Source organism: Mandrillus leucophaeus, unplaced genomic scaffold (genome assembly GCF_000951045.1).
Source record: "Mandrillus leucophaeus isolate KB7577 unplaced genomic scaffold, Mleu.le_1.0 Scaffold178, whole genome shotgun sequence".
Taxonomy (NCBI): Eukaryota; Metazoa; Chordata; class Mammalia; order Primates; family Cercopithecidae; genus Mandrillus; species Mandrillus leucophaeus.
Window position 1 is genome coordinate 627,051 of NW_012101787.1, and position 15,178 is coordinate 642,228.

At 36.7% G+C, this 15,178-nt stretch overlaps 1 protein-coding gene across 1 annotated transcript in view; it reads left to right on the forward strand.

The window, feature by feature from the left end:
• Window positions 1-15,178, forward strand: part of KIF5B (kinesin family member 5B) — a 44,704-nt gene that overhangs the window by 8,822 nt on the left and 20,704 nt on the right. Inside the window, exons 3-12 of the mRNA XM_011977302.1 lie at window positions 7,703-7,776; window positions 8,727-8,831; window positions 9,340-9,388; window positions 9,955-10,010; window positions 10,517-10,604; window positions 10,742-10,866; window positions 12,155-12,259; window positions 12,559-12,704; window positions 13,376-13,524; window positions 14,180-14,373. Coding sequence (XP_011832692.1) covers window positions 7,703-7,776; window positions 8,727-8,831; window positions 9,340-9,388; window positions 9,955-10,010; window positions 10,517-10,604; window positions 10,742-10,866; window positions 12,155-12,259; window positions 12,559-12,704; window positions 13,376-13,524; window positions 14,180-14,373 — 1,091 coding nt within the window. The remainder of the gene's footprint in view (window positions 1-7,702; window positions 7,777-8,726; window positions 8,832-9,339; window positions 9,389-9,954; window positions 10,011-10,516; window positions 10,605-10,741; window positions 10,867-12,154; window positions 12,260-12,558; window positions 12,705-13,375; window positions 13,525-14,179; window positions 14,374-15,178) is intronic.

The following is a 15,178-nucleotide window of genomic DNA, read 5'->3' on the forward strand; positions in this document are numbered from 1 at the left end:
ATAAAAGTAGATGGATTAGGATAGCATAGGAGCACAGATGTTCATCCTAGTAGCAGGAGATAAAGTGGAGTTATAGAAGGTCTATAGATGTAAGGGAGGGAAAATGTGGATGTACTCATTATATCAATTCCATATTGTCTAATACAGGGAGGAGAGTCATCATGGAGATGAGGAAGGGGGAAGAAGTTCTAGGAAAAGGCATGAAATGGATGGATTCAGGCAGTGTAAGAGTATTGCCAGGCAGTATTAAGGGCCCACGTGAGGTTAGCTGCTGAAAGAGTTGAATTTTTGCCCATTTGGAGTTTTGCTAATTGAGGACAAAAGAGGGAAGTGGGGGACAAGAGAATTGAGGAAATAGTCAAAGGAGTGATTATAATGGTGGACCATGGGATCTAAGGTGGTTAAGTTACAGGCATAAGGATATGAGGGAGGCTGAAGGGCAGTGAAAAAAGGTGGTTACATTAGTGGGTTGTAGATCTCAGTGGGGTCAAAGATTTGTTGGAATCAGGGTACTGGATGGAGTAATAGAAGGTGAATACAGACAGTCCCTGACTTAGAACAACTTAAAATTGTTTGACTTTATGATGGTGGAAAAGCAATACACATTCATTAGAAACAATATTTCTAGTACCTGTACAACCATTCTGTTTTTCACTTTCAGTATAGTATTCAATAAATTATATGAACTTTTTGACACTTTATTATAAAATAGGCTTTGTGTTAGATGGTTTTGCCGAATTGTAGGTCAATGTACGTGTTATGAGCACTTTTTTTATTTTTTATTTTTTTATTTTTTTTTTGAGATGGAATCTCGCTCTGTCGCCCGGGCTGGAGTGCAGTGGCGCAATCTGGGCTCACTGCAAGCTCCGCCTCCTGGGTTCACGCCATTCTCCTGCCTCAGCCTCCCGAGTAGCTGGGACTACAGGCGCCCGCCACCTCGCCTGACTACTTTTTGTATTTTTTTTTAGTAGAGACAGGGTTTCACCGTGTTAGCCAGGATGATCTCGATCTCCTGACCTCGTGATCTGCCCGTCTCGGCCTCCCAAAGTGCTGAGATTATAGGCTTGAGCCACCGCGCCCGGCCTATGAGCACTTTTAAAGTAGGCTGTGCTAAACCATGGTGTTTGGTAGGTTACATGTGTTTGATACATTTTCAGCTTAAGGTATTTTCAACTTACAATACATTTTTCAGGAAGTAGCCCCATTGTAAGTTGAGTATTATCTGTACTTGAAATTGAGATTATGGAAGCAATGCAGTTAGTAATGAAAAGGTAAAGGAGTTGTCATGGAGTTGGCTTCTGAGGTAGTAAAGAAAGGATAAGGCCAGACATGGTAGGTCACACTTATAATTCCAGCACTTTGGGAGGCTGAGGTGGGAGGATTGCTTGAGGCCAGGAGTTTGAGACCAGCCTGGGCAACAGCGAGACCTCATCTCTGTTTTTAAAATAAAAATGAAAGAATAAGATTGCAGAAAATTTGGTTGAGGAGCTGAGAGGCCAGGGTATTTTAGTGGGATTATCTGCTACAGACTTTGAAACCACCAATACTGTTGTATTACAGCAGTAATGGTGTTGGTGAGAGGGAGTGAACTGGGTACTGAAATCTTTGTAAAATGAAGGGGAATTAACACTTGTAATTGTGTAAATGACTGCAGCAAAGAAGAACAGGGTCATCATGTTGTAAGCATCATGTGGTTTTCCAGAGGGATCTGTCGTAGAACACAATTTCTTTGATTGAGACATACTTCTGTCTCATCAGTACAGTTTAAGATTACATTAGCTTTCTAACTCATAGAAAGTTACTGATTCATGAATTCATGGGCAATTTGAATATACAGGTCTTTTTTATATCTCTTGCTGCCTACTTTAAACCCCACCCCATACTTGCACTTTGGAGAGCAAACCTTTAAGGCGCAGATTCCATTTTGTTCATTTTAGCTCTTAATCATATTTTGAGTTTTATTTTTATAATTATCTTACCGGGGGTGATCTAGTAAGTTGGCTGTCAGCAATTTGATCAGTCTATTAAAGTGTCAAAGGCATTGAAGTTTGAAAAATATGATTCTAAATGATTTATAAAGTGCTTAATGGGCCATGGTCCCTAGCTTAATCTTCTAAAATGAATAAGATTGTTGACAGTTATTTAAATCACACTGTTTGGGTATTCAGCAGACCTCAGAGCCTCTTACCTATACAGTTGGCTAGTCCTTAATTTGTCAACATACTCACAAGAAGATGATGAAAAACTTGAATCCTTTTATCAAGCGTTGGTGCATGAGTCTAGTATATGCCCAAAGTACCAATTGAATAACCATATCCAAACAGGAAATGAGGTTAGTTCAACCATAGTCTTTACTTAATGAAATTTTGGTATACTTATTTCATAATCTATTGCATTTTGCATTTTGAAAATGTATGTAACATTTGTGTCTTCTATTACCTTTGTTCTCTTTGGGTTTTAAAACTAATCTACAGTAGCTGTGAGATTTTTATCCTTGGAATGTAATCCTCCTTAGTAACTAGAAACTTGGGTTCATTTGAAGCCATTCTTTTGCTATCATACTATCCACATCAACCTTAAAGTCTCTCTCAACACTGTTTATTCTGTTGTTCTGTTTTGAGGATCATATTTGTGGAAGATGGTAGTAAACAGAAATACCTCCATTATAATATCATCAGTTAATATTTTATGGTCTTTCCTAAGCAGTGCAGGTTCATTCATTCATTCATTCATTTTTTTTTTCTGAATATGACTTTGAAAGTTCTTCTTAGGGCCTTAGTTTTTATTTTGTTTTGGTTTTCTAAGAGTTACTTATCCTGGACTTTTATCTTTCTCATGCTGTTCTGATGAGTTCTCTCTCTCTCTCTCGTACATCCTTAGTTACATAATCTCTTAATAATAGGCTCATACTCAGAGTTTTTCAAAATCTATTGTTTTTTAAGTGGTACCTAACCTTTAGGAAGAGAAGAAGATGAAGTCTGTTGTCCTAACATTTAGGATATATGCATCTATTACTTTTGTTCTGCTTTATTACTATTTGCAGTTCTAAGGTGAAATCGTTAGCTTCCTGAAATTTCTCTTCTTTTCTCAAAATTTCAGTCCCTTCTTCATCTTGCTTTACTGTTTGGAACTGTGTTCAGGATAATAGTTCCCTTCTCTGTAATATGGTAAGAGTATAATCTTAGGAATCAGACAGTCCTAGATTGAATTCCAGGCTATGCCACTTTCTTGCTGTGTGACTTTTGGCAAGTTACCTAACCTTTCCAAATCTCAATTTTTTTTTCTGCAAAGTAGGTACTAGGAGTTGTTAAACACAAAACGGGTATCAACTGCTAATTGTGGCCTCTGTCGTCGTCGTCTTCCTTTTTTTTTTTTTTTAAATTGAGATGGAGTTTTGCTCTTGTTGCCCAGGCTGGACTGCAATGGCACGATCTCGGCTCACTGCAACCTCTGCCTCCTGGGTTCAAGCGATTCTCATGCCTCAGTCTTCTGAGTAGCTGGGATTACAGACATGCGCCACCACGTCCTGCTAATTTTTGTGTTGTTAGTAGAGACAGGGTTTCTCCATGTTGGTCAGGCTGGTCTTGAACTGCCAACCTCAGGTGATCTGCCCACCTTGGCCTCCCAAAGTGCTGGGATCACAGGCGTGAGCCACCATGCTCGGCATGTGTCCTCTGTCTTCTTAGAGGAAATTATTAATTCAATCAGTCATGGTTGTATTTGGGATAAACTCATAGTCTCAACTATTTCTACTGTACAAAATTAGACTTCCAGCAAGTGTTAGAAGACAAGGTTTCTATCATAATCTCTTTCTTCTTCTATGCAACCTTTGTAATTTATGTCAGTATCACCTGGCCATGATTTCCTTTTATCTTCACCCAAGTGCTCTGTACCATTTTGGAGGAGACTGTGTGTAGCAGCTGGTGGGACTTGTCCTGGACAAGGATATGAATGTGTCAAGAGTTACCAGTAATACACGTATTTAAGGAGAAGGATGGCGTAGGGGTAGATACCTAGGGAAGTGTGAGGACAGGAAAGCAATTAAATACATGGTAGGTTGTACTTGGGACAATCATTGTTAAACAGATTGGATGGGAAGCCATGGTTAGAAATTGTTGGTAGGCAAAGATCAGCAGAATGATGGGCCAGCTGGAATTTCTTTTGAGATAGAGATTTGATGAGCAAGTTGCCAGTAATGACCTGAAAGCAGATAGTACTCTCTGGGTCACTGACAAGTTCATTGAGATTGCACTCGCTCATAATTGTCTGGACAAGTTTATAATTTGATTATATATAGGGCTGTTACCATTCCCTATTTGTAGATTTGTTAGATACAATTGTTTCTTTTGAATAAGATTTATCCACTTGTATTCTCTTGAATTCTGAATCCGAGTGATTTGTTTCCCTTGTGTTAAGTAGTTATTTATTCAGTGCCCACTATATGATAAACATCTCATCAGGTCTTTGTAGATTTCCTGTTTTTTCCACCATGGCTTCCTGACATGAACTTACTGCCACTGTATTCACCTTTGGTTTTTCCAGATGTAGCCTGCCTTGTGTTTATTTTGGTTCCTCTGCTCCTTGAATATATAGTACAGTGGTTAAGAGCAGGTCTCTGGAGCCAAGTCTATTTGCATTTGCATCTCAACTTCATCTTACTAGCTGTGGAGTTACAGTCAAGTTTATTGAACCTCTCTGTGTCTCAGTTTTCTCATCTCATCAATAATGGTACAGTGCAGGCCAGGTAATCCTAGCACTTTGGGAGGCCGAGGCGGGTGGATCCCCTGAGGTCAGGAGTTGAAGACCAGCCTGGCCAACATGGTGAAGCCCCGTCTCCACAAAAAAATACAAAAATTAGCTGGGCGTGGTAGCACACGCCTGTAATCCTAGATATTTGCGAGACTGAGGCAGGAGAATTGCTTGAACCTGGGAGGCAGAGGTTGCAGTAAGCCAAGATTGCGCCACTGCACTCCAGCCTGGGTGACGGAGCAAGAATGTCTCAAAAGCAAAAAGCAAATAGTACAGTGCAGGGGGTTTTGTGATGATTAAATATAATAATATATAAAAAATGGTTAGAACCTGACTCATTGTAAGCTCTCAGATGTTAATAGTAACTTCATATGATGACTTCTAATTCTCAGAGCTTTTCCCTAAGTAGTCATTTTGTTGGAGCGGCTGAAGTTCAGAGAGAAAGCAACTTTTCTAAAACGTGATCTCACTAGCTAAATATTTAGCTGTTATCTCACTAGCTAAATATGTTTTTTCTGTTGATAAAGTATGAAAGAAGTAATACTTATTGAGAGTTGTCCACCTCTGTTTCTCATAGGAATGACAAAAGTATATTAAAAAGGGTGAGGGAGGCTTTAGAAAGATGCTGTACATTGATGATGGTAATAAATATTCAACAAGCATTTGAGTTCCTCTGGAGTACCAGGCACTGTGTTAGGAGTTAAACACAGTCCTGACCTTGAGGAGTTGACAGGCTGGTGAGTAAAGCAAACAAGTAAATTGACAGAATACTCATTGGTAAGTATTATGATTAAATGCAGATACTGTAAGAACACATAGGATGAGACTTTTACTCAGATATTTTGGGGGTGGGTTGTGGAATTGGTTTCGAGGAAGAAGTGAATGTGATACATGAAATAATTTTGCTTTCCTTCTGAAAAATGAAAAGATTTTGAAGGAAAGTTTCAAATGTTTGGAGTCTCTTAAAATCTTCTCAGGGAAGTAAGTAATGACGTCTTTTTTCTCGTTAATAAATGTTTCTGTAGGAAATCTATTATCTAGTTAGTTGTGCCCAATGGTGGGGTTTTTTTTTCTTTTAAAAATAATAAAAACAAGGATTGGCTTGCTTACTGGTTTACTTTTCACTGTTATATGCTGTTTCCAACAGAGGCTTCTCTTTTTATTTTGACTTCCTCTAGAATAGAATGTAATTTCATAGTACTTTTCTTGTTATCAAAAACAAAAAACAAAATCCTCGAAAGTCAGAAATCAAAAGATTGCCTTTTTCCCCCCTTTGACCTAATAAAGGAATATATTTAAACGTTAATATCAGAAGCTAGAGAAAAATTGAAAAAAAAATTCATAGGAGGGTCAGGTGCAGGGGCTTACTTAGGCCTGTAATCCCAGCACTTTGTGAGGCTTGAGTCAGGAGGGTTGTTTGAGCCCAGGAGTTTGAGACCAGCCTGGGCAACATAGCAAGACCCTGTCTCTACAAAAAGTTTTTTAGAATTAACCAGGCGTGGTGGCATGTGCCTCTCTAGTCCTGGCTACTTGAAGCTGAAGCAGGCAGCTTACTACACCCAGAAGGTCGAGGCTGCAGTGACCAGTGAGCTATTTACTGTACCATGGCACTCTGAACAGATGGGAGACCCTGTCTCATAACTTTTTTTTCCATAGAAACTTCTTGGTAATTGATTTTGATTTTTCATAGGAACTTCTTGGTAATTGATTTTGAGGTAGGACTGAGTGTTATACTTCGTGGGTAGGGTAAAGAGGAAGGTAGGGGTTTGTGAGGATTAGCTACTAATTAACCATCAATTAGTCTCGTTTCTAAAATCTCATCTGTATGTAAATTGACAGAAGACATTTTTCTTTTTGATCACATAAAGCTTTGGAATGTAGAGTAATGACATTTGAGATACATGCTGATAGAAGAGATTCTTTATTATAAGCAATGGAATTTAAAATTTGTTTCTTAATTGACCACAGAAAGCAGTCTGGGTCCAGAAAAATTGCTTAGATGGGTCATCACTAAGAAATTTACTATTGTTATATATTTATAACATATATGTATAACACACACACATATATAACATATATATTTTTATAACATATATATGTTATATATTTCCTTTAATGTCTTTAGAAATCCTTTGTGTACTAAACTTTGATGGAGTCTTTCATATTAGCAGAAAGAAAATCTGAATCTTTCTTGCCACTCTTTCCACAAATAATTTTGGTAGTTTTTTTGAGAGAGTCTCACTCTGTCACCCAGGCTGGAGTACAGTGGCTCCATCTCAGCTCACTGCAACCTCCTTCTCCTGGGTTCAAGCGATTCTTGTGCCTTAGTCTCTCGAGTTGCTAAAATTACAGGCATGTACCATCACATCCAGCTAATTTTTTTTTTTTTTTTTTTTTGAGATGGCGTCTCACTCTGTCACCCAGACTGGAGTGCAGTGGCACAATCTTGGCTCACTTGGCTCACTGCCTGATTCAAGCAATTCTCCTGCCTCAGCCTCCCAAGTAGCTGGGACAACAGGTGCGCGCCACCAAGCCCAGCTAATTTTTTTGTATTTTTAGTAGAGACGGGGTTTCACCATGCTGACCAGGCTTGAACTCTTGACCTCGTGATCCGCCTGCCTTGGCCTCCCAAAGTGCTGGGATTACAGGAGTGAGTTACTGCACCCAGCCACTCCCACAAATATTTTATTGTACAGAATTTAGTATGCAAGGATTAGGAAGAGGGTGTGTGCTTGTGTGTGTGTGTGTGTGTGTGTGTGTGTGTGTGTGTGTCTTTTAGGGTCTTTTATACCTCACTGAGAATAAACATCTGACATTTCCCTGTAACATTCTTTAAGTAATTTCTTTTTTAACCTTTTCTCCACCCTATCATCTTGTAGTTTAAGTAATTTCTTATGAATCTTTCTTAAGGAAGAAAATCCCCTGAATTATAAAGTCTCTTATTTTCTCATAGATGTACTTGAAGGATATAATGGAACAATATTTGCATATGGACAGACATCCTCTGGGAAGACGCACACAATGGAGGTAACATTTTATAATCTGTGCTTAGATGTAGTTTGCAATACATACAGCATTCATTCATTATTTGTGATACTGTTTCACCATGCATAAACATTTTAATTTACTCTTTATTGCCTTTTCTCATACAGATAATATGCATGTAACATCATTGTTGGAATCTAATCAGTTCCTGAGTTTAAATAGTAAGGGATACCTGTATTTGAGATTATATTTGAGATTGTTTTATCAGTTAGCATAACCATAAAATAATGAACATTTTAGACAAGAATTTTCTATCACCCTGTTATATGGGAAATTTTGAATGCTTATGTGTTGTTGATTCTATTTAGTATAAATAACTTTTTCCTGTTCTCCTTGGCTCCTCCTTCCTCAAATTACCTCTTAGTCTTCTCTGATAAGAATGTTGCCATAATTATCAGTGCTGCTGTTAATAATAGATGGGGACTCACTATAGCTTTGCTTCTAGAAAACAGCCTGTGATTTTTCTGCCACTGCTAAAGAGCATCTGTTTTTATCATTTATTTGACTATACTATATTAAGTAAATGACTGCTTTTAGTGTGATTCATATTACTGATTTTCATATCATAGAGAACAAGGACATCCTAGTATTTGCATGAATTTGCCTTGAAGTAGAAGGAGCAATGTAGAATTATGGAAAGAAACTAAAATCTTTTTTATTATGTTCATTTTACAATGAACATTTTACAAGCATGGATAATCTAAATCTAGTGATTAAATGAAGTGTTAAGATCTGTTGGTAACCCATGTGGTTGATGTACAGTACTATGTGTATGTGTAATAGTTGAATTGGATTTTTTAGGTATTTACAGAGCCGTTTCCACAAAATACAGTTCCCATCTTTTCTTGACTATAAGTTGTAGATTGAAACTCTTTGTTTTTACTTCATATTTTATAATTTGTCTAAGAAGTCTGGTTTTGTTTTTTGTTTAGGGTAAACTTCATGATCCAGAAGGCATGGGAATTATTCCAAGAATAGTGCAAGATATTTTTAATTATATTTACTCCATGGATGAAAATTTGGAATTTCATATTAAGGTAAATTCCTTGAGGAAAGTTTGTATTTTATTTTACAGCAAGAATACTGCTCTTAAAAAATAGTAAATGCTAGTTTCTTTAAAGTAATTTTAAAAATTATTTTTATGGAAAGGCATAGTTGAAAGATCATTCACGTTAGTAAACTTGGATTCTTGTTCATCTGCCATTAGATGAACAGGAATGTTAACTAACTTAAATGATTTAGTCTTTAGCCTCCTCCATAAAATAAAGGAGGTTGCTTTATTGCAGAACTTGAAAGTTTCTACTACACGAAACTATTCTAATTCGTTTTAGATGAAGATAATGTGAATTATGTCCAGTGAGAAGACTGCTTAAATAACTAAGCTAATTTGGTTAATTTATGTCTTCCCATTAGAATGTGAACTATGGCTGGTATGTTGATAACTGTTCTCCTAGTCTAAACAGTGCCTAGCACTCAGACCTCAATATGTGAGTAAGTTATTATATAATTTTAGTTGATTGATGTTTTTTTAAATTTGCCCTTTAGGTTTCATATTTTGAAATATATTTGGATAAGATAAGGGACCTATTAGATGGTAAGTTAAATTCTTGCTAGTTAATCAGTTTTAAATAGCATCTGTTAATTCCTTTTTAATAGTAGATATGAGACTATTTCTTTGTAACCTGTATGAAACTGTCTTAAGTTATTGGAAATAGAATTTTTTTTTCTTCTAAAGTTTTAGTTGAATACCTCTAAATAGAATAACTTGTTTAAAGCGATGTTTATGGGTACTTCTTAAGTAGTAATTAGAGCACTGGACTGGGAGTTACATAATCTGAGCCCTGAGTTCTAGTATTCTGTCAGCTCTCAATTAGATACGTTGTCCTTAGGCAAATCATTGAACCACTCCCGGTTAACGTTCTTGTTTATAAAATGTGGGTGGTATAGGTTGGAGTGGTCCTAAAATTCTATATTGTTAGATTGGTTTCTATTTAGATCTCCTACTGTGTCTATAAGGTCTGCTTTAGAGCAATGTTTTAGCACTTTTTTTAGAGTTCAACTATTGCTGTTAGGCTGCTCAGAGAAGCCTATCAATTGAATTATTTCACATCCAGTGTTAGTTTTAGGAGAATGTTGCTAATATTTATTTTTCTTTTTCAGTTTCAAAGACCAACCTTTCAGTTCATGAAGACAAAAACCGAGTTCCCTATGTAAAGGTATTTATAGTACAGTTGTCTAGAAAAACCCTGTAATACTTTTTTTTTGAGACAGTCTCACTCTGTCTCCCAGGCTGGAGTGCAGTGGTGCAATCTTGGCTCACTGCAACCTCTGCCTTCCAGGTTCAAGCAATTCTCCTGCCTCAGCCTCTTGAGTAGCTGAGGTTACAGGCGTGTGCCACCACGCCCAGCTAATTTTTGTATTTTTAGTAGAGACAGGATTTCACCATGTTTGCCAGACTGGTCTCAAACTTCTGATCTCCTGATCCACCCGCCTTATTTATTTATTTATTATACGGAGTCTCACTGTGTTGCTCAGGCTGGAGTGCAGTGGCTCACTGCAACCTCCACCTCCCAGGCTCAAGCAATTCTTCTGCCTCAGGCTCCCAAGTAGCTAGGATTGCAGGCATCTCCCACTGCGCCTGGCTAATTTTTGTATTTTTATTAGAGACAGGGTTTCACTATGTTGGCCAGACATTAATGTATTTTTAAAAATTATTTCACAGGGGTGCACGGAGCGTTTTGTATGTAGTCCAGATGAAGTTATGGATACCATAGATGAAGGAAAATCCAACAGACATGTAGCAGTTACAAGTAAGTAGAAAATAACACTGGTTAGGATTTAAAACCAGCTTAAAATATCCTTATCCAGGTGATTAATTATAAGATTGCTTTAGGGAAATTGTTAAGAGGAAATCATGTTTATTTATATTTGTGTAATTTCCTTGCAGATATGAATGAACATAGCTCTAGGAGTCACAGTATATTTCTTATTAATGTAAAACAAGAGAACACACAAACGGAACAAAAGCTCAGTGGAAAACTTTATCTGGTTGATTTAGCTGGTAGTGAAAAGGTAAAGTCTTCATGTATTTTGATAAATATTTAAGCATCTTTGTAAACTTTAGTTTGAATTGGGAGTTATGCAGGATTCGTTGTTGCATCTTGAAAACTTATCAAATTGGATTTGGTAACCTGAGATTTGTAACTGCTGATACCATTGCTTTATGATGACATCAACTGAATAATCAGTTCCAAGTTACTGTTGTTTGACCATAGTCTAGTTCAACTCATAAATAGTTTCTGTGACTTAAGATGTGTTCATGGTGAGAACTTGTTCAGTGTATGTTGTTATAAACTTTATTAGGTATCCCTTTTCTAATTTTTGATATGTATTTTATCCATATTGGCCAGCGGGGTCCCTATTAAAACTGGTAACTGTCCATTAGTCTTTTCTGGTTTGGTTGGACTTGCTTCTTTCCTTTGGATGATTGTTTCATTATTACAATTCTATACAGTCTGATTCTCGTCTGTATCAAATTAAGTTTGAATGTTATAATAGGGACCTCTGTGACCATTTTTGCTGTTGTGCTAATTTTGTTTCTTCTGCTTAGAATGATACATCTGTTCTGTTCTGTTGTGAAGTCATACACATCTTTCAAAGATTATCTAATGTTGAGAATTCTCCTAAGTTGTTTCTTCAGCCAACATTGCTAATTTATTGGTCTGACCTATCTTTAACATAGATACTAGCTGGGCGTGGTGGCACAAGCCTGTAATCCCAGCTACTGGGCAGGCTGAGGCAGGAGAATTGCTTGAACCCAGGAGGCGGAGGTTGCAGTAAGCCGGAATTGAGCCACTGTACTCCAGCCTGGGTGACAGAGTGAGACTCAGTCTCAAAAAAAAAAAGCCACATAACATAGATATTTAGATACTTTATTTTTTTTTATTTTTTATTTTTTTTAGAAGAAGCAGGTTTGCTTATATAATGAGTTTAAACTCAGTCTCTATTTTCTAATAGTTACAACATCAACATTATGCATTAGCCAGTTTTAGAAGTTTCCTCTTTTCTAATGTAGCAAAGGGGACTAACAGATTAATGAACTACAAATTTACATTTAAAGCGGTTATTTTCAAGAGTACCTACAAACTACAGATAAAATTTGATGTCTCTCTAATCAAACTCTTAAGAGTAGTACTCAAGAAATGGTGGTACCTAAGAGTAAATGCTTGGCAAATAAGATCATGAAGCTTTTCATGTTCTTTTTTCTTTTTTACTGGTTGTTGATGACCTCTGAAAATTTTAGAAAATTTAAAGAAAATTTTTGTAATTTTGTTTCGTTCTTTTGAAATCTTATGTATAGGTTAGTAAAACTGGAGCTGAAGGTGCTGTGCTGGATGAAGCTAAAAACATCAACAAGTCACTTTCTGCTCTTGGAAATGTCATTTCTGCTTTGGCTGAGGGTAGTGTGAGTATACATGTCTTCTATCTCCCTGTTACCTTATGGGGCATTATTTAAATACAGGTGTATATGTGTGCATGGGTGTTAGAGAGGGAGAGAGAGAGAGTCACTGTGTTTGAATCAGTATGTGTAAGTTAGTTGTCTTTTGGGAGTTTATAATATTGTATGTATATCCTAGTTCACATTTTAATATCAAATAGTTAACTGAAATAACCTTTTAATTTATTTAAAGTAGCATATTTTTATAACATTTTATTGTACAGAAACCCACTGGTCTTATTTTCTTTCTTTGTTTTTGTATGCAGACATATGTTCCATATCGAGATAGTAAAATGACAAGAATCCTTCAAGATTCATTAGGTGGCAACTGTAGAACCACTATTGTAATTTGCTGCTCTCCATCATCATACAATGAATCTGAAACAAAATCTACACTCTTATTTGGCCAAAGGTTTGTTGTTAAGAAAGTACAAAACCCAAATGTAGATAGACCTTTTGTTTATAAAATGTAGGAAAATGTGAGCTCTTATTCCAACTTGTACATATTGTTTTGTGCTAGACACACTCAGTTTGAATTGATGACAGATAATACAAGATGGGCCTGTTTTTGATACTACTTGGTTTAAGTTTTAGTACACATTAAAGTCAGATGTAATTTTAGTCAAATTTATGTGACAAGCTGTAATTTGGTATTAAAGAAAATAAGCATTTGACTCAAATAATGATGTAAAAGCCTGGCAAACATAATCCTGTGTTAGGCCTGTAGACATGCATGACAGGTTAACATCTATATGAGATGATTAGGAAAATCAGTAATGATGATTCCGTCTTTGACTTTCAACAGTAATTTCTTAATTCAGCCTTGCAAACAAATTGGAAAAATATAGGTCTTTGTCTTTTATTTTTAGTGATTTTTTTTTTTTTAAGCTATTGATGGATTTTGGAGCAGACTCAAATTTAGTTGGGTTGTAAATAACCTCATAGGTTGTGTCTTTTAGTATTTAGTCTAAGAGATTATTGGACAAGAATAAATTTCTTAGCCATATATACATATATTCCATATAGATAAAATTAAAAATAATTTCAGTCTCATCCCTTTTTTCCTCCAATTACATCTCTTAGGGCCAAAACAATTAAGAACACAGTTTGTGTCAATGTGGAATTAACTGCAGAACAGTGGAAAAAGAAGTATGAAAAAGAAAAAGAAAAAAATAAGATCCTGCGGAACACCATTCAGTGGCTTGAAAATGAACTCAACAGATGGCGTAATGGTAATAACTTAAGAATTTGTCATCTTAAGTTTGTTAAATACAGATTTAGAGCATAGAAACGTAGAAATAGTTCAGCAAAATCAGTAAGTGACTAGATCAAGAAATTTAATAGACATCGAAATAATTATTTAAAATCTAATAGAAATCCTGGAGCTGAAAAATAAAATGAGCAAAATGCAGTAGAGACCATCAGTAGTAGAATTAATTGACCAGAAGAAAGCATCTGAACTTGAAGACAGATTATTTGAAAATAACACAATCAGAGAATAAAAAGTTTAAAAGAACGACGCTGAGCGCAGTGGCTTACGCCTGTAATCCCAGCACTTTGGGAAGCCGAGGTGGGCAGGTCACCTGAGGTCAGGAGTTAGAGACCAGCCTGGCCAACATGGTGAAACCCCATCTCAACTGAAAATACCAAAATTAGCCTGGCATGGTGCTGGGCAGCTGTAATCCCAGCTAATGAGAAGTCTGAGGCAATAGAATTGGTTGAACCCTGGAGGCAGAGGTTGCAGTGAGCCTAGATTGCACCACTGTACTCCAGCCAGGGTGACAGATTGAGACTCCGTCTCCAAAAAAAAAAAAATTTTTTAAAGGAATGAAATTGAAATTAGTTTTAGACATGTTGTTTCTTATTAACCACTTTGTCATATTTTAGGGGAGACGGTGCCTATTGATGAACAGTTTGACAAAGAGAAAGCCAATTTGGAAGCTTTCACAGTAGATAAAGATATTGCTATTACCAATGATAAACCAGCAACCACAATTGGAGTTATGGGAAATTTTACTGATGCTGAAAGAAGAAAGTGTGAAGAAGAAATTGCCAAATTATACAAACAACTTGATGACAAGGTAGGTATTTTCCCGATTTAGGTCTGTTTTATATTAGGATACTATTGACATGAGTGTTTTTATTTTCTAATTTTTCATATTTTAGTGCTGTGGGCACTTAGGATCTTTATACATATTCCTTGATTTCTGTTAATCTTGTAAAAATTATTAACAAAATAAGTCATAATTTCTATGTGGAAACTGTATGAGGGTGTATCTTTTTTCCCCCTCTTTTTAAGCTGAAAGAATTTTATAAGGCAGCAGTCCCCAGCCTTATTGGCACCAGGGACTGGTTTCAGGGAAGACAATTTTTCCATGGACCAGGGTGGGGGAGATGGTTTTGGGATGAAACTTCCACCTTGGATTATCAGGCATTAGATTCTCATAAGGAACCTGTAACCTAGATCTCTTGCATGCACAGTTCATAATAGAGTTCACACTCTTAATGATATTCTAATGCCGCTGTTCTGTCAGAAGGCGGAGCTTAAGTGGCAATGCTTGCTGCTCACCTCCTGCTGTGCGTCCCGGGTCCTAACAGGCTTCCAGTACTGCTCTGTGGCCTGGGGACTGGGGGACCCCTGTTCTAATGAAAACTTGGCATTGGGTCATTGGGAGCCTTAGTGATACCAACTGTTAGAATCAGGGCTCTGAAGATTCCAATAAAAGATGATGTAGGAGATTAAGGGGAACACAATAGAGTGGAAATAATATCTTTCTGCTTTGCATATGGAAGTAAAGTCAATAGTATGAATAATAGCAAATAAAGAACATAAGAATGGAAGGCAAGAACAAGAGCAGTAAAGAAATTAGGCTGGGCGTGGTGGCT